Source organism: Monomorium pharaonis, chromosome 7, assembly GCF_013373865.1.
Source record: "Monomorium pharaonis isolate MP-MQ-018 chromosome 7, ASM1337386v2, whole genome shotgun sequence".
Lineage (NCBI taxonomy): Eukaryota > Metazoa > Arthropoda > Insecta > Hymenoptera > Formicidae > Monomorium > Monomorium pharaonis.
This window is the reverse complement of record NC_050473.1, coordinates 2,783,660-2,804,579: the sequence shown is the minus strand read 5'-3', so window position 1 is coordinate 2,804,579 and position 20,920 is coordinate 2,783,660. Positions and strand designations below refer to the sequence as shown.

General features: G+C 35.9%; 3 protein-coding genes across 18 annotated transcripts; 1 reads left to right on the top strand and 2 right to left on the bottom strand.

Annotated features, from left to right (window-relative positions):
* Window positions 1-184: 184 nt before the first annotated feature.
* On the bottom strand, window positions 185-13,298 carry LOC105829544 (phosphatidylinositol 4-phosphate 3-kinase C2 domain-containing subunit beta). Of its 6 annotated transcripts, none has more exons than XM_012668490.2 (26): window positions 12,275-13,298; window positions 11,894-12,141; window positions 11,530-11,733; window positions 11,037-11,274; window positions 10,853-10,894; window positions 10,318-10,570; window positions 9,963-10,183; window positions 9,786-9,894; window positions 9,557-9,715; window positions 9,244-9,473; window positions 9,064-9,163; window positions 8,547-8,966; window positions 8,272-8,473; window positions 8,024-8,197; window positions 7,623-7,889; window positions 7,358-7,546; window positions 7,044-7,275; window positions 6,754-6,900; window positions 6,425-6,673; window positions 5,893-6,329; window positions 5,611-5,767; window positions 4,435-4,670; window positions 4,099-4,299; window positions 2,051-2,247; window positions 1,461-1,711; window positions 185-1,310 (listed from the first exon to the last, which is right to left on the bottom strand). In XM_012668490.2, the coding sequence occupies exons 2-26, from the start codon at window positions 12,139-12,141 to the stop codon at window positions 1,137-1,139; spliced, it is 5,337 nt and encodes a 1,778-aa protein (XP_012523944.1). In that variant the 5' UTR covers window positions 12,275-13,298; the 3' UTR covers window positions 185-1,136. The 6 variants fall into 6 exon arrangements, with proteins under 6 accessions (XP_012523944.1, XP_012523946.1, XP_012523948.1 ...); XM_012668494.2 differs by having other exon boundaries at window positions 1,137-1,310; window positions 7,050-7,275; XM_012668492.1 differs by lacking the exon at window positions 12,275-13,298 and having other exon boundaries at window positions 11,894-12,268.
* Window positions 2,254-3,827, top strand: LOC105829546. Of its 3 annotated transcripts, none has more exons than XR_001138510.2 (3): window positions 2,254-2,646; window positions 2,842-2,881; window positions 3,008-3,088. XR_001138510.2 is itself a non-coding variant. In XM_012668507.3 (3 exons), the coding sequence occupies exon 3, from the start codon at window positions 3,271-3,273 to the stop codon at window positions 3,706-3,708; it is 438 nt and encodes a 145-aa protein (XP_012523961.1). In that variant the 5' UTR covers window positions 2,272-2,646; window positions 2,842-2,881; window positions 3,245-3,270; the 3' UTR covers window positions 3,709-3,827. The 3 variants fall into 3 exon arrangements, 2 of the variants coding, with proteins under 2 accessions (XP_012523961.1, XP_012523960.1); XM_012668507.3 differs by lacking the exon at window positions 3,008-3,088 and adding an exon at window positions 3,245-3,827 and having other exon boundaries at window positions 2,272-2,646; XM_012668506.3 differs by lacking the exon at window positions 2,254-2,646 and adding an exon at window positions 3,245-3,827 and having other exon boundaries at window positions 2,653-2,881.
* A 116-nt stretch (window positions 13,299-13,414) lies between the features above and the next one.
* On the bottom strand, window positions 13,415-20,310 carry LOC105829545 (probable cytochrome P450 6a13). Of its 9 annotated transcripts, none has more exons than XM_028191763.2 (6): window positions 18,842-20,308; window positions 17,041-17,997; window positions 16,351-16,927; window positions 16,067-16,288; window positions 15,694-15,945; window positions 13,415-14,504 (listed from the first exon to the last, which is right to left on the bottom strand). In XM_028191763.2, exons 2-6 carry the CDS (start codon window positions 17,389-17,391, stop codon window positions 14,338-14,340), a joined length of 1,569 nt encoding a protein of 522 aa, XP_028047564.1. In that variant the 5' UTR covers window positions 17,392-17,997; window positions 18,842-20,308; the 3' UTR covers window positions 13,415-14,337. The 9 variants fall into 9 exon arrangements, with proteins under 9 accessions (XP_028047564.1, XP_036145202.1, XP_012523958.1 ...); XM_036289309.1 differs by having other exon boundaries at window positions 17,041-17,892; XM_012668504.3 differs by having other exon boundaries at window positions 17,041-17,458.
* Between the last annotated feature and the right edge of the window lie 610 nt (window positions 20,311-20,920).

Genomic DNA, 20,920 nt, shown 5'->3' with positions numbered 1-20,920 from the left:
AATTATTTAAATAATTTAAACAATTTGCATAACAATTTTGAAATTTAGAATTCAACTATTGCGATTTTCTTTGTAACTCTCGCGAACAACCACGCGTTCCTTTCTCAATATCTTTGTTCTTTACAATTTGTGACAAAAATGTTAAAAATAAAAAAAATATCCAAAACGTGTGATATGAACAATATAAGATAATTAAAAAATGAATTTATTACACAGATTTAATAGCATATTTACATAGTTTCATCAATAGTACATTCATTTATGAGGCCATTACATAAACAGGCAATTATATAGATTTCTCTCCTAATAATATAAAATAACACTGTAAAAGTCCGTTAAAACATGATCCTGTATGCTGTATATCAAATTTAACTTTCATATACTATTTTTATATATATTTTCACACGATTAGATTATGTTTGTAATAGAAAACTGCAAACTTTTTCACTCGGATTATTTCGGTGTAAAAGAGCTTAATTCGACAGTTCGTTATACAAATAAATTTTATTATCATATTTATGTGATATAAATATGATAAAATACATTCTATTTACAATTAGTGATCATTAGTCTCAGTAAAAAGTGATATATTTAAATAAATAAAATGTATAAAATTTTGTATAAAAGAGTAAATCCCCTCCAATATAAATCTATTAAATTCATGCTGAATTTGTCATATTTTCAGATACTTTATGTCAAAAGTACAGTTAAAGAAATATGCACAAGTGCGAGATATAATTCTAAACGTTTGTAGTATTTCTCTCTTTTCATTCGACTATTCCTTTATGCAGACTCGATAAAGACGTACTACCTCTTTTAGCAATTCTTATTCATAGAAGTTCCTTCTTCTGCATATAATTATTTTCTTTCAGATATCACACGAGAGTTTTCACATTTATCATTTCGGATCTTTGCTTCATCAAAAAGAACCGAAACTGTATAGATGTGCACAAAATTATATAAATAAAAATTAATTTTATACCATAAAGCATGGTGATTATTGCACTTGGCTGTGCATAATAAAGAACTTTTAATATTGTGCGCTAACATTATGTCATATGTATCTTAAAAAGAATATCTATGTGAGCATTAAGGGACTTCTATATGTATACTCCAGGGCAGTCTTTATACTTGCTTCATCGTACATTAACTAATGAGAACCATTCAATAGTTTCGTTCGTCAAGTCGAAACGTTCGAGCGGCAAACTTATACCACCGAGAAATTCATTCTCCTGCAGAGTATCGTGATTCCATATCGTTGCTTCAAGTATTCTCTCTTTAATCACTTCTAGAGGCATTCTATACACCAACTAGTACAAAAAATGGATTATTACAAAACTTGTCATCTAATTAAGCAAAGAATATAGTTTATATTTTATAAAAAATTATAAAAGATTATATCTTTGCATCTATAGTTAATAATATATTCTAAGAGTTTTATCATAAAAGTCTGACTTTACCATCTCCATAAATGACGGATGACAATTTTTCTTTACTACTTTTGTTTTCCGTTTTGTCGCTTTTGTAGGATCAGGTTTAAGATATACTTTCACGTATGTATTTGGCTCTTGAGCATTGGCTACTTTCGGCAGTCCTCGGGCATGATAAACCATAACAGATAAAGTGCCACGATCGTAGTGAAAAGCCAATTTAATCTGACCACTTTGGACGTTGTCTCTAACTCTCTTTTCGGCCCACCAATTATTTCCAACTGTTATATAAAAATGACATCATATAAATTATTAATTTTATTACATAAGTTTTAAACGTTTACTAAAACTATTATATAATATTTACAGATAAATTATATTTTTGTAAACACAATTTTTTCGATATGACATCTTTTAAATATTTATTCTATTTACATAAATATAATGTATTTACGCTTATCATCCCAATATTTTATTATAATAAATGTTCAGTTTTCGTTAATTAAAATTTAAATTTATTACTAATACAAATATATATAAATACTGTTGCAAGGGGCTTTATTTCGAAGTGATTAATAATGTTTACAAATAATAATATATTTATAAAATTTTAAATATACCTTTGACTTTACGTAAATGAATATCAGCATTCTTTTGATCTCGTAGTAGCGGGTGGAAAAAAGTGTACACCAAATCACTTTGAGATATTTCCGGCGCCATTTTAAATAGACTTACAAGAAACTTTTCTATATCTGCTCGTCGTTTATCGGCTACTTGCTGAATATTAGATCGTCCCACGCTGATTCCACTTGATAAACTGAAATAAAGAGAAAAATTAAACTTATTCTCGCAATACTAAAATGAACAGAATGTTTCTGTATTCGCAAACATCGTTATTCGCGTTTCACTCGAAAGCTTAACATAGATAACAGTAGACATGATATCGTTTTGTAAATAAACATCAAAGTAAAGGCGAAATGGTCGCAGTAAGCAGTAGTCACATGGTGAGATCTTTTTGTATTCCTCTCTGTGTAGCAAAAGAAGGAATGAATTTAAACTCAAGTGTTTTCAAAACACCAAAGTGTATTAATTAATGTATTCTTTTAACGTTTAACGAATTTTGTTACTTTCGCCAGTTATAATCATTGCATGACTAAGGCTGTTAAATATGTCTGACACTAATATCAGATGATCTGAAGATAACGCATATCAAAAGGTACGACATTGTCTGCGCAGAGCTGTGCGTTTAAGATATTCTCTTACGTCTCATATGAGATATTGTCTTCGCTCTGCGACGTGTTTTTAGAATACATCACAAAAGTTTTTTTGTCACAACGCAGACAGTTTTCATTTTAAAGTAGTGATTAACTCTGCTAATCAAATTAATCTAGTACTATTTTTTCTTCCAAAGCAAGTGCAGGCGATGACAGTTGCTTTGACAGTTTTCTATTGTAAGTACATAAAATATTTTAGAAAATTACAATAAAATAAAACTATGATATTTGATTGCACATTATTTTGTATAAAAAAATAATATTGTAAGATAACAAAGAAAAAAATATAACGTAACTTTTTAGGATACAAATTCGACAAATACACTTCAGTCTTGAAAAAGAAATAACAATTTACTCATATATTAAAAATTTTTTTTCATAAGAGTAAGTAATTTTATATGATGTTACTATATTCGTAATATTTAGAAAAATTGTAAAATAATTTAATATTATTAAAAGTATGAAAATGTTTTCCATATGTAATAACTTAAGAATTAATTTAAGATTAAAAATTTTCAATAAAAAGTAATTGATTTCTAGAAATCTAGTGCTTATATTAGAAGAAAATGGGCCTAAAATGGTTTCGAGCGCGTCTGTCAATAGAGAAAGAACAGTCCAAAATTCCGGAAATGACAGGCCAATATCGAAGATTTTCGTATTCCGAGTCGACAAATAAAAAAAATGTGGAAGTCTTAATTGCTACACCTTCTTCAGTCGCAAGTGATTCAAGTGACGATAACGAAACAATTGAATATGATCGTTCAAAAACGGATCTTGCAAGTCAAACATCATCGTCAATTATTGATTCGGAAGAAATGATGATAAAAGAAAATGTTAAAAAACCGCAGATAATTAATTATATGATTGAAAATGCGGAGCCTTCTACTTCCATTAAAGATCCAAATGTAAAAGAACAATCGATACACGGCGAAATATCAAATAAGACAACTAAAGATCAAAATGATACAAAAAGTCCTATCTTAGATAACGAGCTCGTGATTTAATGAGGAGAAAATGTTAGATAATGTATGTACATAAAGGTGTCTTACACGCGAAAGACGAATACTTTTGTCTCAATTCGGATATTTCTACACTATTTAAAAAAAATATATATGTATACATACTTTTCGCATTTATTATTTATACACACATATAAAAAATTGAGATATGTAACTAATTGAAGAATATGTAATATATATTAATATGTTTATATAAAATATTTTAATATAGAAGAGAAAATTTTAATCGTAAGCTTTTTTGCGTTGAAATGAATATTTGTCTAAGATTGTGATAATTTTACATTACTTATATCAAGCATTATAAAAAGTTGAAAATAAATAAGTACATGAAAAGAAGGATATGCGACTGATGTACATATAATACTTATTAGTTACCTGGTTACTTTAGCAAGTGGAAAATGTATGCACAATTTTTGATAAAATTCACAAAATTCTTTGTACGTTCGGAATAGATATGTTGGATCCGGTTGGCCCTTCCGTTGTATCCGTAAAATGTACATATAATATTTCTCTGGATCATAGCGTTTTTGATATCCGTAAACTTGAACACTCGTTAATTCACCTTCTTGCTGCATTCTATAATAATTATAAATGTATTTATTAGTGCGTACTAATTGCGCTATCTATGCAAAAAAATAGAAAGTCACACTTTTAAGATTTTTGTCAGCTTTATGCTTTCTTGTAATGTTTAGCAAAGGTAAAAAAACTCACGTGTACGTGCGTGGAACAAAGGATAAGAGTTCTCCCTCACTGTGGTCTCCGGAAAATCTCATCTGCGCCAGATTATGCAGAAAGAAGTTGAATTGCGTAAACCAATTTTTCAGTGAACTTTCTATCATGCGAGCGAAAGTCGCCGCCGCTTCAGGATTTGTTTGTCCGGGAAGCAGAGCTTTTTGTACGTAACTGACTGCGTCTACGGTTACTCCAGGGATACCAGACGAAGTCATCTGCGAAGTCGTGTACTCGTTCATTCTTGCTTTGTTTAAATGATCTTTTATCTCGATATCGTGCAGTTTTCGCGCTATGACGCTTTGCTTGTCCAGATCGCTAAGAAAATTCTTCCGTGATATTAACTTATTCATTGCGATTTATTTATTGGACATTAAAATAGTAAACAAATGTATTTTTTAGCTGCGCGTTTTTACGTAAATACTATGTATTGTTGAATTTTGCAGTAATTCTTCAACTTTTTTACTACCAACAGTACTTTACTCTTAACGCGATTGACTCAGACTGTTGTAACGATATTATTATGGGACCGCAGACGATAAATACTAATTAACTACATCGCATATACATAGTGAGATAGCGGTCCGCTGATAAAAAGCACACGGATATGTTCTTCCGTTGTGGTTTTATTGTTTTCATAGCGATATGGTTAGACCGCATAACTCATAAATTTTTATTTCCAATATATTTGGCCTAATTATTTGCAAATTTTCATAAAATGCGTGTACATTTATATAATAATAATAATTAACTCAAAACATATCACTTATCTAAAAATACATCTTTTCAAAATAATTTATTCAATACTATTTTTAAAATTGAACTACGTAAAGTTTATTTATGTTAAGTGCATAACTTAATGATATTAATGAAAATTGTTATAGTCAATAAAAATTGTGATACACAATTAGTGTAAATTAAAGAAATTATATATATTGTATAAAAACCATAGAAAAATATAATTTCTAGAAAAGATTAAATCTGATCTGGTTATCTTATCATAAATAGAAAATTTGAAGACTATTTTTTGCATTTATGAAACTATTTGTAAATATTTGTTTTTAAATACCTTATTATGTCAAAATTTTTTAAATTGTTTATTTCATTATGTAATAATCAATTAGTTTTCTTTAGCCATAAAAATATTTTAAAACATACCAATCCAAAAAGGTGAAGAATAAGATTTCCATGTTTGCGCACTATATTAAAAGCCTGACAGCATAAATCCACAAAGTGATGAAATTTCGCTGAAGGCTTATCACCACCATTTATAACGTATGCCATATCAGACGTCAACACAAATGGCGTCCTATCCCTAATTAAAAATATAATATTATAATTATACATCTTTCTCATCTTTTTAATTTAAAATGAAGATAGAAACATAGTAGACAGCACAAATTTAAGAATAAGAAAATATAATATATTATAGCGCATCACCTCTTAAAGTTTCCAAACATTTGCGCGTCACCGAGAAATTTTCCGAAGTCAATATGAAACAAGTGACCAGATGTCTTTAGCATAATATTATCATTATGCCTATCACAAATTCCTAAAATATAAGTGGCAACACTATAGCCGGCGCAAGAAGCGGTGAAATTTTCCACCGCTCTCTCATATTCCAGTTCTGAGGGATTATGCTTTGCCAACCATTCCGCAATTGGTCGGTCTTTAAAAGACCCAGTTAGTCCGAACTCGACTTGGATCTTCCGTAATGTTTCCGCGTTTGTTACCATTTCTATCATTCCACGTTTATGACCGGTAGGTACACAGGCGAAGGTAACCATTTTCAGATCGAGACCTTCCTTCAACCATAATTTATCCATAATGCGTACCATCTGGAGGGTCAACATATCCTGTTGCAAATCATCGCCAACCTGAAAATGAAAGTATGATGTACGTGTTAATATCAAACGTAATCTCAAACAAAATAGCATTTTGTAGAATTATAGATTACCGATTAAAAACATACCTTAAAGATTGCCGGGTTTATAACATTGTCACAACTGATAAAATTAATTTTCAGCGGAAGAGTAAACGACGGGAAATAGGCACATGTCTGTACATTGATACCGAATACTAGTTTACTGGGAGATAATGGTAAACATGTTCCATCATCTTCCATTAACTGGCAGTGTATATTTTGTAAACCGGTTTTAAGCGTATCCAATCGTAATGATTCCTTTGTAACTTTGATATTCTCAGCCACTTCGTGCAAGTTCTGTACAGATTACAACTTAGAATACGTTTGAAATAAATAAAACAATTTAATAGAAACAAGTTACAAAAGATAAGGCGTACTTTAACAAGTAGCTGTTGAGTGAGAAAACTTTTTCTCAGTGCACCCCCGATAACTGCTAATAGCGCTCTTAACATTAATTGCAATCTTCGTTGATAACGAGCACAACTAATAGCTTTGTCATCTTCCGCGGCAATTTCAGCAGAATTCTATAAAATAAATATGCTTATTAATTAATATAAAAATGTTACATCCATATTTAAAAAAAAGAATTTTTTCTCTACAATCCATACTAAGCATTTAAAATAAATACATAAGCATGTAATAATGTCACCAACGCTGATCACCCAACCTGTACCTGGGGACTTTGTCCCGGCAGCGCTTGATTTAGCAACCAGTAAATATGATGAGCCACTCTCGGCGATAGTAAGGCACGTTCTAATAAGAATCGAGTCAAAGGTGACGTTTCGTACGTCTCATGTTTCATCGCTTGAAGTAGCTGTGGCAAATAATCGACCAGTTCGTCATTACTTAATTCACGAATCCAGTCAACCGCCATCTCTCTAACTTTCATGTCTGGGAAGCTGTAAGAAATAGAAAAAGCAATGTTTTACGCGAGACAGTTCTTGAAAAGAAATACAAGTGATCGATAAAGAAAATATATACCACGGTAAAAGTAATTGTAACGCTTGTACTGGTGGCAATGGACTCCAAATTCTAAGCGACGCGTGTAAATCCGGTAAGCACGCCCAATCCCAACTATGTGCAGCTAGTAATACTTTCGGTAAAGCTTCAGGTCTATCATGCAAATAATGTCTTTTCTCCCACAGAATTTCCCTGTCTTCAATAGGTGGTCTGGAAATAAGAATTGACTTTCATTTATATTTTAAATGTTTAAATCTATATTTTTAATTACATCATTATAACATACCTTGAGAATGTATCTTGCTGTGTAATACCTATTAATAATTCCTGCGTATTTTGATCTAACGAATTAAAGTCTAACGAATCTACGTCATAATCTCGCAATTCCGAGGAATTGGGGAATAACACCTTTCCTCCATAATCAGGTAATTCTACTCCTATGATTGGGTGAGTGTCACCACCAGGGTGAATTCCAGGCGCCGGCGCCGGACCTAATCGTTTGTCTGCAATAGCTGGCCAGAGAGACAGAAAAAAACTCCCTTGGCTCATAACGCTAGAATTAAAATGAAAGTACATAAAAGGGTGCGTATGAAGCAACAAAAACACAAGATAAGACTGTAAAAGTTTCGAAGATAAAAAGCTGAGTGCAAAGAGCAATGTATGAAATGTAACAGGCACATCATTTACCCATCATAATCGAAGAATTGTATTGCACCCCATCCGAGTTCTTCTTTCTCCATTGCATTCTCCGCGGACGAATTGGATTCGTGCTCTGCAGGTTGTAGCGTGCGTCCATAAAGAACTAATACAAGTCTGGCTTCCCGTGGTACTTGACACACACTTATTCCGCGAAATTCCAACCTTGTATAAATTATATAATTTTTATTAAACCCAACTAGCATTCTCGAGCATTGTAAGCGCATTCTCAGACTTACCATATGTTAAATAAGATTCTTGGGTGAAAATTCGTGCTAACCGTCATTGGTTCCGATAAAACTGGATTTCCGACCGGTCTAGTTCCATGAAAGATTTGAGCTGCCACTATATAATCGTCATGTTTCCATGTTGTTGGTAGCCTGTGTAGAGCTCCAACACGTACCAAAATAGTATCAATCACTTCCGTTGCAATCAGTGTATCTGTTAAGGGAAAATATAATTATATTGTGATTAAATCTTATAAAATATGTAATAAGACAAAGCACTTTCTTACTTGTCGGGAATTCTCCTTTACTATTTAATTGAAAATCGACTTTGAATGCATGACAGTACGTCTCAACGAGTTCCTGAATAGCATCGCGAATTTTGTGACAATGAGAGGCAATCACGTCAGGGAACTTTTTCCTCAAAGTAACCACAGCGTAATCGCCATCTTCGTGTATAATTTCGGGCTTTTTACATTCTATATTAGCTGTGTGAACTTGCGGCAGAAATTGACAGCAAGCATTTACAAAATTATCAATAGCCTCCGTAATCTCGAACGTCTCAATATTTCCCATCAAGGCACACACTGCTTTCACTGCCTGCACTGCGCCATGCGGTTGAAGTTGAGGTAATAAAGTAGGACCTTGATTTGTGGTTGCCAACTGTAATGCTGCAGTCTCTACGCGTTCCATTTCTTTTTCTACTGTCTCTATCATAAGTAACATAATAATAAAATGTGTAGCGTAAGTACATCATAGACAAAAAATTTATTTTTATATGTATAAAATTTATGTGTGTACACATACCTAGTAAAATAATTAATGTATCATATGAAATAGGCTGCGATGGTTCATTTGGTAAAATGTCTTCTAATCTTAGAGACTGATCACAATTATCATCATGCAGCTAGAAAAGCAAGAGAATGGTTCAAACAATCTGCTGCGATACGTTGTAATAATTGTATAACGTATATGCACAATACTGACCGTTCTAGCAATGGATTGTTTAATTTGTGCTCTGGTCATTATAGCTAATTCAATATCTTTTTCTAATTTAATGCACAAATGTATGTATTCGTATTGTGCTAAGGTTGTATTAGGTGCAAGATATTCGGCTAATCCCCATACTCTTAAACAATATTTTTCTACATTTACTGTATCCTCATCCTCCAAGGAGCAGGCGACGTTCAAGATAACATGCTCGACACTGCAATTTACTGAAACATAATATTTAAGGTAATTTTAATGGAGAAAGAGAAAAAGCAATTTCACTTTGAAAAAGATTATCCGTTTAACTTACCATTACAAGTAAAAGTGATAGATGGTGTCTCTTTATCGTTATTAGGTAATTGTGGATGAACTACTAATTTTATACTTGTACCATCTGGATATAGATTCTCCATTATCGGGCTAACAACATATCCAATATTTGTACTAGGATTATTAAATGGAAAATCGCCTAAAATTGAATCAAATTATAAGCAACAAAGATATCAATATGTTATAATAAAATAGTGTTTTTTACTAACTTCGTATAGACTTTATCATGTTGTGAAACGCCTTCAGATCACAATCATGCAAAGATGATCTAGCTTTAATGACTGTTACATTTTCATACAATCGTGTTTGACGTTTCTGCTGTGAAAAGAGTATTACAGTATAACAATTATTTTATCAAAAGTTACAAAAATTGCTTTGGAACTTACTCGGCGATCTAAAGAAGTTCTTCGTCTTTCTATGGTATTCCATGCAGCTGAATTTCGAGGTGGCAGTGGAGGTGGCGCAGCCGGCGATACAGCTGGTGATTTTGCAGATTTCTCCACAGCGGCATAAACCGGATCCGAATTGACACTTTCGTTTGTGCTATACATATAATCAAACGGATCGAATGGATCGTATACACTGCCACTAACTTGTGATTGCAAATCTACAAAAATTAAATGATAGTGTTAGAATAATGGAATGTAATCGCATTTTCAGTCATATGTTAAATTCTATATTGTTGCTTTAATAATATTACAATATTAATAATTTAAAGATAAAATATTTTTAATAATTTACCCTTTACTTGATGTTCCTGCGTGGAATTATTTCCATTGTCAGTTTTAATAAGTAATGGATCAAATGCCTCCAATACGCTAACTCGTACATTGGTTTTATCCTCGGTTTGCTCGAAACTATTTAGATCTATAAGATTACTATTTGGCTTTTTCTCTATCACTTTTAATACATTCAACTGTTCATCATCCATACAAAATGAAGCACTTGTGGCAGGTGCAACAGTTGGTCTATAATTCATAGGCAATGGAGGAATCTGAAAAAGAAATATATAAATTTATATATTTATAAAGACAATATATTTCTCTAAAATGTTTATTATTAATTAACTTTGGCTTATATATTTTTTTATTTACACGGTTAAATATTTTTGTATTTATAAGGAAAAAAGCAATAATATATTTCTATACACGTATGCATGTTTACATAGGTTACATATAAATATATATAATAAAAAATAAAAATAAAACAGAAAACTTGGTAATATTATGCTTAAAAAAGAAAAAAATGAGCACCTAAATTTTCAGATATAATATACCTGCGAGAAGAAAAAATTGCTAAAGATAGAGTTCCATGCAGGCTGCAAACAAATATGTGTTTTAACAGACTGCTCTGAATTAATCACCCTCAAGAACACATTTAAAAAAAAAAAGAAAAAGAAATAATTTCGTAAGAATTCAGAATATTCATTTCAACAAAGATTTTATAGAAATCTATATTACCTGTGGTGCAACGTCAGATACATTATTGCTAATGCTACTAGCTCTTGACATGATGGGGCTAATTCCCGGTGTTCCCGGTGTACATGGTGCTGTGGAAGATCGCGGGCCTGGGGAAAGGGAATGATACCTGAAGTCCCTAGAGTGGTATGCACCGACTGAGCTATTGCTTCGAGACACTCTTGATTGTTTCTTCAATAACGAGGGATGGCTATCCCATTTAGGTTCTACCAGTGTTTTTCTGTAAAAGTTTTCAGTAGGCATCTTTTTTCTTAAAAACAAAAACTTGCAGTAGTTTTAATTTTAAAAAAATCTGTCAGCAATTATTCAAAGTATTACTATTATTTAAGCTTCATATTCTATTTAAATATTAAAATAAAAATAATATAATCAGCATATTCATATAGAAGAACATAATTAAAAACATGTTTCATAAATTTAGACAAATTTCTTAACTGTCTCGTCTCTCAAATAAATATATTTATTGCATATTTACGGCGGTGGCGGAGGTGGAGCTGTACAATATTCAACGAGATTATCCTGCTTTACTGGGCTTGTGAAATTTATTAGATCAGTAGAAGAATCTTGACTTGACACAGTAGTCGAGTTTCTTCTTAACGGTATTGGAGGTGGTAGTATTACTGTATTACTCTTTTGATTAGTGTTAATCGAAGGCCTTGGTCGACTTCTGCATTGAGACCTGTACAATTACACAATAAATTAGTTAATTATCATCGTACAGTAAACTGCTATGTTTCCATCAAGATTGTCAAATTAATACATATTATAAAAACGTAATCACAAGTTTTGTAAGAACAGCTGATCAGAATGAATAAAATGCCGAGTGTAGAAATATGCACCTTTCTCCTTGTGAATTACTATCCGTCTCCGATGTGCTGTTTGTATTGCACACATTGTTTTGCGTGACACACGTCTGTTGCCGCACGTTACTGAGCTCCAGCCGCAACTTCTCCAACCTGTATTTCTCCAGAGCCAGGCTCTCCAGACTGAGGGCCTTGGCCTGCTCCAAGTCCTCCTGATATTTCCTTTCATGGTCAATCACCGCGGTCTTTTGATCGTAGGTGTTTCTACCTGCGTAGTGTGACATCTGGAATCATCGGATCGTGATCACGCTCGTGATCGCTGTCACGTACACTCCGGCGACGTCAACTCCAAACGCGACGCGGAATACGCGTGCAAGTTCGGAGCGCACGGGATCGGAGCAAATCGCACGTTCTAACCTATAACGGAGCACGGAGTGTCAGCGACAGCGGGAGGAGGACAGCGCGGGAGCGGAGTGCCTTCCGCTCGTACGAGGCGAGTAAAATCGCTCGTGTGGCCTCGAAGACGGAGTCTCCCTCGGAGCGGCGGGGAAAGGGTGCCTATCGGCTGTCGCGCATCTCGGGTCGCCGCGTCGCTTCGTGTCACCCTGTTCAAACCTGTCACCGCGTATCGTGCAACAGATCTCCCTCTCTCTCTTTCTTTCTCTCACACAGCTGTCTGTGAGACCGTAGGGAGGGAGGGGGTACGTCTCTCCGACACGAATGGTGGCACGTAGCGACGCGTGCGCTGCTGCTGGTGACGACTGCCTGCCCGCCAGCAAGTAGCACCAGTAGTATGTGCGTACGCGCGTGTTTCGATAAATGAAAGGGAGAAGAGGAGAGAGGGAAAGGGACAACTACAATAACAATAATAGAAGAGGAGAGATCCGGAACTGGCGCAGCGAGTGCGTTTAAAAGGGTCCGGTCGCCACGGTCACTTTTGGAGTAATGACTTGGCAATCCGCCGGCGCGGCATTATTCCCCGAGCACGCTCGCTGGCGCAAGTCTCGCTCTCGCACCTCTCTCTCTCTCTCCTCTCTCTCTCTCTCTCTCTCTCTCTCTCTCAATTCTCCGCTGTTTTCTTAATGATTAACGAGGCACGCCTTCGACGCGTTTTTCGCTCCGGAGAACTCGCCCGAAACTGCCGACAGCGCGTACTAAATTCGACTCGCTCGGGTGCTGTTTACGGTGGTCAACGCGCGCGACGGCACTGTGCCGCTATTACGCGCGTCGTCACGAGGAAGTGGCTTCGCCAGGGACAACATACAGACTCGCGCGCCGATCGTCGCGTGATGCCTTATCCGATTCAATCAACGGAGCGCGTAGGCACGCGCGGCCAGAGTTGGGAGTTCCGCTTGCCATACCCGCGTCGCGACAGCGCGTATATGGAAATGCGTAATAGCTACATCAGTTAGCGTTAGTCGCTTACGCGACTTTGTCTTCTTATACCGAGTGACTCACGAAGTAGGCGCTCCTCGCGCGCGAACCGAGACACAAAAGAATGCGGCATATGGATAAGACGATGTGAAAAAGAAAGAAGCAATTTGCATAACGCGGACGTGTTACACGTAAAATTTGTCGATACTTTATTTCGAAGCGTCGCGTGTACATAAATATATTTTACAAGTACGGAAATAAAGTATAACTGTCTCACGTGTAAAAGCGAGTCACTCCTAGAATCCGACGCGAAGTGAGATACAATTTGCGATGAAAATTATATAAGTACATAGATAGAAATGAAAACCGCTGGTAACAGATTGTAATATTTTCGTAATTATAGCAGATACGTATACATAATTGACATTAAATCGCCGTTACCAGCGGCTTTTTACATGTTGTTTTTATTCAATTAAATATTTCCGAATTGTATCATCCTATATATAGTTTTTCTTCTTGATTTGATCAATAAAAATAAGAAACTAAAAAAAGTACATTTTTAAATCGACTTGCAAATTTATATTCTTTTTTCTAAGCATATAAAATAGTACCATTATAGGATGGTTTGATACGTGAGTCTCTCAGAATCAAAACACATTGCTCTACGAATAAAAAAATAGAACAAATTATCAAAGTTAAACTCTATACTAAAACAAAAAATTTGTCAAAAAATAAATCGATCACGTTTGGCTTCTGAGAAATTCAGAAGTATACCCGTTATTCTTTTGATTGAATAGAATAAATCTTTACAAATATTACTGTATTAAGGGTTGCTATTTATACGCACGGTATAAACCCCTAATTTGCGCAATTGCAAAAGTTATTACATAGCGGATCGAGGTAACATAAATCATCGACAACACTTCGACGATTTTTGTTTCGCTCCCTTTTTTTAATCAACAAGAATTACTTATCCTTTTACGGTTTTAGAGATCATATTTTGATTAAGAGTTTCAGAATTTGAAGAAACTTTAAGAATAAACGCGTATATTCTTTTAATCACTGGTTTTCTTTTAAGAAAAAAAAATCTTAAGTATAATCCTTATCTAAGAAGATGGAGTAATGGTAAGCCAAAATCCCGTCTCGCTCGTAGTCACGAGACTTCGTCTGCTGAATTTGATCGGCATCGCCGATTTGTCGCATATCTCCACTCGATGATCCCTGAGGAACGATATTATTCCCATCTTGATTTGCAGCAACGCGAACCGCATGCCTAGAAAATTACAAAATCGTCAAATGCGTCGCGACAGCTGTGCGTCAGTTACTTAATTGCTGACTTAACAACGTGCTTGAGGCAGCCTTATCAAATCGGGACGGAGGCGTTTTTGCATAAAACGCGCACGGTACATTATCAAGGTCGTCGCCCTCCGCCCGCCGTATAAATTTGCGCGCGCAAGCGAGCGATGCGTCTCGCCTCTTGAGTTAATAATTGCTAAGCGTGTTATTTGAACGGCAAAGTTCGCACGCAAGGCGACACTTTAACAATAACCAATCTATGGACCCGTCGATCATTAGTTGAATTAACGATCGGTCAAAGATAACGAGTGGAATATTATCGTAATGTGATTCAAACATTGGCATACTTTTGCATGGAGGAGATAAGAAGAGAATGCACGAATCGATAAGACAAGCGGGACTGTACGGCGTGTTTGCGAATTCTATAGATATTATTTCTTATCGCAAATAATTCTTTCATGGTTCTTAAGTGCCAACCGGAATCAATAAGCTTTTTTTGGTCCGAACGAATGACGCAGCACGTGATGCAATATCGCGTGTTGAGTCAACGAATTCCGGATTAACTATTTGCTTAATTCGCTACTTGCAATTATATCGCGGTATCATTCATAGCCATCGGCAAGAAATAAGTAATTAAAAAATTTAGACTTTAATAAACTGTTCGTTCGAACAATGCGAGAGTCCGTATAATGTAATCTAAAAATATTTGAGAAAAAACGATGATCAACAGTTCTTATTAGATCTGATCTACAATTCAATTTATGATTTAATCAATTATTATTACTTACTAATAACGTTACTCTTTTCTTAGTTCGATAAATTATTCATTTTTCTTATTTTTATTTCAAGTGCTGCCTCTCTTCAATCCTCTACACGGAGAGAATTTTCTTTTAAAATTTACCTCAAAATCTGGTAATTGTAGGATAATGTGTGACCTCGAAGAATTTTACTATACTTTTTAGTAAAATTTACTAAAAGTATAGTAAAGCATACTATACCTTCAATAAAATTTACTAAAAATATAGTAAATTTTACTAAAAAGTATAGTAAAATTTCTCGAGGTCACATTGTCCCACAATTAACAGATTTTGAGGGTAAATTTTAAGAGAAACTTCTCCCCGTGTAGTTGCTATTTCGTTTCTCTGAATGTGAGACTCGATACCTACCTATGCAATTTCGTGGTCCTTCCCCGAATGGAAGATACGTATACGGATGCCTCGTGCGTCTGTTTTCTTCTGTGAATCTCTCGGGATCAAATCTTGCTGGATCGGGATAATAAGTCGGATCGTGATGAAGACCATAAATTGGTATGATGACACGCATGCCCGCCGGCAGCTCCACGTTACTGTTCGGTATTTTGTACGCGTACTCGCATTTTCGAGAGAACAGCGGGGCCGGCGGATACTTCCTGAGAGTCTCTACACATTTTATATTTCCATTAGCATTAAATTATCTCTGACAATTTTATTTTCATTGATACGTAATGATATAAAGATTATTATTTATTTTTTATTTCCATCAATGACATCAGATTCGTACCTAATATTACCATGTCGAGATACTTCATTTCTTGCACCGCGTCGTAAGTTAGCGTTCCACCTTGTCGTTGTATAGCGTCGCGCACCTCTCGTCTGGCCTTATCTTGAATTTCCTGGTTCAAGGCTAGCTCGTGAAGGCAGAACGCAATCGTGTTCGACGATGTTTCGTAACCGGCGACGAAGAAAGCAAACGCTTGCGCCGCGATAGTGTTCTCATCTAATTCTATAAACAACAGATCGTTTTGGTCCTCGCTCGAGTAAAATATATGCCGCAATTTAGCTTACCGATTTCCTTCGCCGCTTGAACGTCCTCGTCGCTGCAGATCCTCGGGCTGCCGACTTCGTTCTCCAGGGAACCCTTGTTTCTCAGTTCAATAAGTAGGTCCATGAAGTCGTGTCTGGTCGTGCCGTTATTCTCTCTCTGGCTGATCATTTCCGACACGACGTGCATAAAAAACCTGGTGACGATCGGATCGACGAGTTGCACGCCCAGCAGCCTGTACATCCTCGGCATGGCCGTTCGCAGCATCCTCCAGAGAGTGGCCTTGTAACTCGGTTTCGAGAGTCTCTTCACCGCCCGGTGAAACTCGGACTCCTCGTCGGTGAGCGCGTTTATCTGTATGCCGAAGGCGCAGCTACCGATGACGTCGATGACGAATTTCGCGGCCAGCTCCCGCACCTCGACCATTCGGTCGCCGTTGCAGCACGCCTCGTCGATGAGCCTCTGCAGCTCCTCGCAGCACTCCACCAGCAAGTAGAACATCCGCTTCAGCTTGCCCGACGAGAACGCAGGTGTCAGTTTCGACCTGAGGCCCTTCCACTTGCGCCCCTCGAGATTGAACAGGTGTCCGGAGAGCGGATCCTAGTGCACGATTAAAATAGAATTTGAATGTCGATAGAGTTTCCGCGTATTTTTTTTTCTTTTTAACAAATATCTAATTAGTAATCTCAACGCTCGAGAAAGACCTATAGTACCTGATCGTTATTGACCGGAATCCCCCGATTCAAAAAGCAAGCGAAATCCTTGACGCACACGCTCCTCACTAAATCAGGATCGCGTAGGATCAGCACGGGCGATCTTACCCGGAACGCGCCAAAGTACCTTTCATCCTTGAACCACTGATACATCTCTTTCACGCCTTCTGGCTGCGACCTCCGGAACAGGAGCAGGGGACCGAAATTCCCGAGTAGCACGGTCGGCTTTTTGAACGGTACGCCGCGGCATTTCCAAAAGTCAAAGGTGGCCGTGAGATAGAAGTACAGGCTTCCGACGATCAACCCGATAAGCAGAAAAGGGTCCAACAATATTGCTACGATGCCGAGCATTTTCGATCTCTGCTCGATGTGCAGGTTCCCTTCAAAGAGCAGTCTTTCGTCTAAAAAGCTTAAGCAACTAATTTATGACGAAAAAAGTAGTTTTTCTCTTTTTTTTTTAAGTTTTATCGTCGATAAAGACGTACGATTAATGTAACCCGTAATCTTTAGTTTCTATTACATTCGATAATTCTTCGACATGAGTGGGTTATTCGATAGCGTCATTCGCGTCCGGTATCGATTTATTACGTTGTTGAATTTTCCTCGTGCAACAAGCGTGGCTGTTTGGCTATACCGAGGTCTATTTTTAAAGCCGTTTTATAAACGTAAGCACTCGACCGCGCAAAGGAGCACCACGAGGAGGAGAGATTACGATGCTCATGCTCGTGCCGTGTTTGCGACAGATCCGATTACAAGCCAGCTCCGGTCATACGTACACAAAATGCGCGCACAGATGTTTAGCAGAGTCCCATGCGCTTCTGCTACTTTAACCACCTGCTGTTTTCAACGACACTAACCGAGCATTAAAACATTTTCCCATCGTCAGCCACGGTCGATCTCCGTGCAAATGTCGCGCGTTGCACGAACATTTCAGATGTATTTCAAATATCTTAAGAGCTTTTTAAAAACAAATAATAGAATAAATAATTCGAATATTATTCGCATCTTTTTAAAAAATTTTGTACAAATTTTATTGCTATTTGCGATTCCAATATTTTCCTCAAGAAGCGCTTTCTACTCTCCATGTGATAACGATAATGATATAAAATAACGATTGAGTCATTTTTATCTGCTTTTCATCGACATCCGCTTTTATCGTGTCTGACTCGAGTGTATAGAATTTTTGTAAAAGAGAGGGAAATGCTCAGGAAACAAAAAAGAACCATTTTATTAATATTATAATGAAAATTTTCGATGTCATATACTTTTAATCGTTGAAGTAAAAACCCTACAAGGGACACAAGTATTTTTTTAAGCTTGTACGAAAATTTGTATTTCAACGTACACCTTTAATTTGTGATATAATAATATACACATAAGTATAATTAAACGAAAAGTATAAATTTCCCCAAAATTGTTCATTCGTTTCTTCATTTTTAATTATAAAATACAACTTTATTTATCACTCCGAGTAAATTTGTTTAGTTATCGCTAAAAATATTTTTTCTTCATTACCATCATACAAATAATTCCTAGAATTTCGGTGTTACGAACGCAGTAAGCAAACACGATAAAAGCGGATGGAAAGTGAGGATAAATTAGGGATGACTCAACTGTTATTTCGTATTACTATCGTTATATCAGAGAGTTTAAGACGCTTCTTAAAAAGAATATTCGATTATTAAGACTGTAGGTTTCTTATAACTATGCGCGTAAAATTTGTCCCGGTGTTCTGTTACGCCAACGCGATTACATCAAGTTTCGCACGTTTAAATAAGCTATTTTTTTTTACTCCGCTTACGATGCGTCATGCAGTTCGCGCCGATTTGTCGGCGTGCACTCCGTTTCTTCGCCGGGAGGACGCGCGCACACACTCACTGGTGTTTGCGTTCCGGAGGAATGCAAACAAATGCGGGGCACCGGTTTGTCCAATTTAACATGAAGGAAAGTCGGATGCACTAGAAGACATTCCGCGGCATAATTTCGTTCGCGCCGGTCGCGATTTCTCGTCACGCGGCGCGATCGAGCCGCGGCCGTTCGCGCGACCGCGGCGGCTCGTGAAGAGAAGACAGCCGGAGGAAAAAAAAAAGAACGGGAAGGGGAACAACAGGGGAAGAGAGAAAATAAGAAACGACGCGTGTATTCCAAGCGTGTGGCCGCGTTGTGTCGTCGTGCCGTATCGTTCCCCGTGGAAAGGCTGACCTCCCACCGACTGAAAGGCTCGAACGAACGTCATGCATTTATAGAGACCTCGAGGCCGGCTTTGAGGCCGAGTCCACGTACTACGGCCCGATCTGATACCTCCACGGATAGCTTCGGGTTATCTTTAAGAGGTTTTTGCATCCCTCTCCGTTATCATATCAGCTGCGCGCTGGCTATAAGAATGAATCTACGTAATTCTTCGCGCGCGGCCGCCTTATCCTCGTCCATCACGAAAATTCGTCGCTCACACCAACGAGTGGACACGAAGATAAGAAAAAGAAAGCGACTGAGACATTAAAGAGCATTTAAAACGCATATCACGGATCTTTGTATGTTTCTGAATTTTTCCAAATTCTGTGGTATATAAAAAACATTCTGAAACTTGGTACGAACTCTGCTGAACAGGGTTAATCTAATCTTTAGCTAGAATTTATTTGATTTTGAGGATCTGCGGAACGTGACAGATTGCTATCTTTAAAACACAATCAATATGTTACGCGTGCAGATAAACGTAGTGATAAGAAACATACTTTTATATATTTTTCTAGCTCATGTAAATAAAACAATACGGGACTATCTTTCAGTCATATTTTTGTAATTGTTTGTAAATACATATACTAAAAAAATATATCGTTTAACTTTTTTTTCTTTCCCTGGTTTTGAACAAGATCGTATATTTGTTTGATTAAACAAGCATACAAAGCAGAAAATGACGCGCAGCTGAGAAACAAGAGTATAATACTTTCCTTTCACAACAAAATAATTGTAATTTTTTGCACGTTTGTTTTGACACCGATAAAATATCAAATGCACAAGTATACTGCTTAGAATCTAGATATTATAGCGCTACTCATCTCTCCCTTTCTTATATTGTGACATGCATTGCAAATAAAAATAGTTTTTTCTTTCACGTTTATTCCTATAATAAAACCGATCTCCATCTTAATGTGATAGTAGAGTGTAACAATACTTCAATATTCAAAATCAAAATAAATAACTAATTGACCAGTTATTCTAAATTTTTGTAACTTTATAGAATTATTTGAGAAAGAAATAAATTAAATCTAATAAAAACAATCAATATTAATTTTTTATTAGATTCATATTTGTATCTCTTTATTTCTCATAATAAATAAAATTGATCAAAAGATAATAAAGATGATCAAGAGATACAATAAAAATATATTAAAAGAGACATGAGAATATATATAAAAATGATTAAATTACTCCAGTCAGAGTGACTATAATATAGCGTCAGCTTGCTATAACAAATTCCCTGATGTTCTTTCCAAACTACCCTTTTCCTTTCTGATTTCGATAAATTTTTTTATAACTTTTGCATCAACCATTACCTTAAGAGAACTAAATCTAAGTCGTAAAAGTTCTTTCATACCGTACTAAAATCCTTTTAAGTCCATCGAAATAAAAAATTTCTTTAAGATGTAAACGTAATAAAAGAATAAATAATACATTATTATACTGTCAAATGTAATTTTATATATTCTTAAATTTAAAAAACTGACAAAAAATTATGAACTTGAAAAAAGAAAGATACCAAATCAATGACCAGCCGTTGATAATTCGCCGACTATTGATCTTGCTGCCTGCTATAGAAGCGACTGGTTATGTTGCTGGAAATGTTTCACGAATTGTACGGTATGTGGTGCGGATTTTCCGA

What these genes read in the sequence shown, in the direction of transcription:
- LOC105829546 (XM_012668507.3), top strand. Translation starts at nt 3,271, where the DNA reads ATGGGCCTAAAATGGTTTCGAGCGCGTCTGTCAATAGAGAAAGAACAG.
- LOC105829544 (XM_012668490.2), bottom strand. Translation starts at nt 12,141, where the DNA reads ATGTCACACTACGCAGGTAGAAACACCTACGATCAAAAGACCGCGGTG. An exon ending in AGAATCTTATTTAACATATG is followed by an intron (nt 8,198 to 8,271) that starts GTAAGTCTGAGA and finishes AATTTATACAAG; the next exon opens with GTTGGAATTTCGCGGAATAA. An exon ending in TAAACCCGGCAATCTTTAAG is followed by an intron (nt 6,330 to 6,424) that starts GTATGTTTTTAA and finishes TTTCATTTTCAG; the next exon opens with GTTGGCGATGATTTGCAACA.
- LOC105829545 (XM_012668498.3), bottom strand. An exon ending in TTCCGGTCAATAACGATCAG is followed by an intron (nt 16,928 to 17,040) that starts GTACTATAGGTC and finishes ATCGTGCACTAG; the next exon opens with GATCCGCTCTCCGGACACCT. An exon ending in AGGACCACGAAATTGCATAG is followed by an intron (nt 14,505 to 15,693) that starts GTAGGTATCGAG and finishes GTAATTTTCTAG; the next exon opens with GCATGCGGTTCGCGTTGCTG.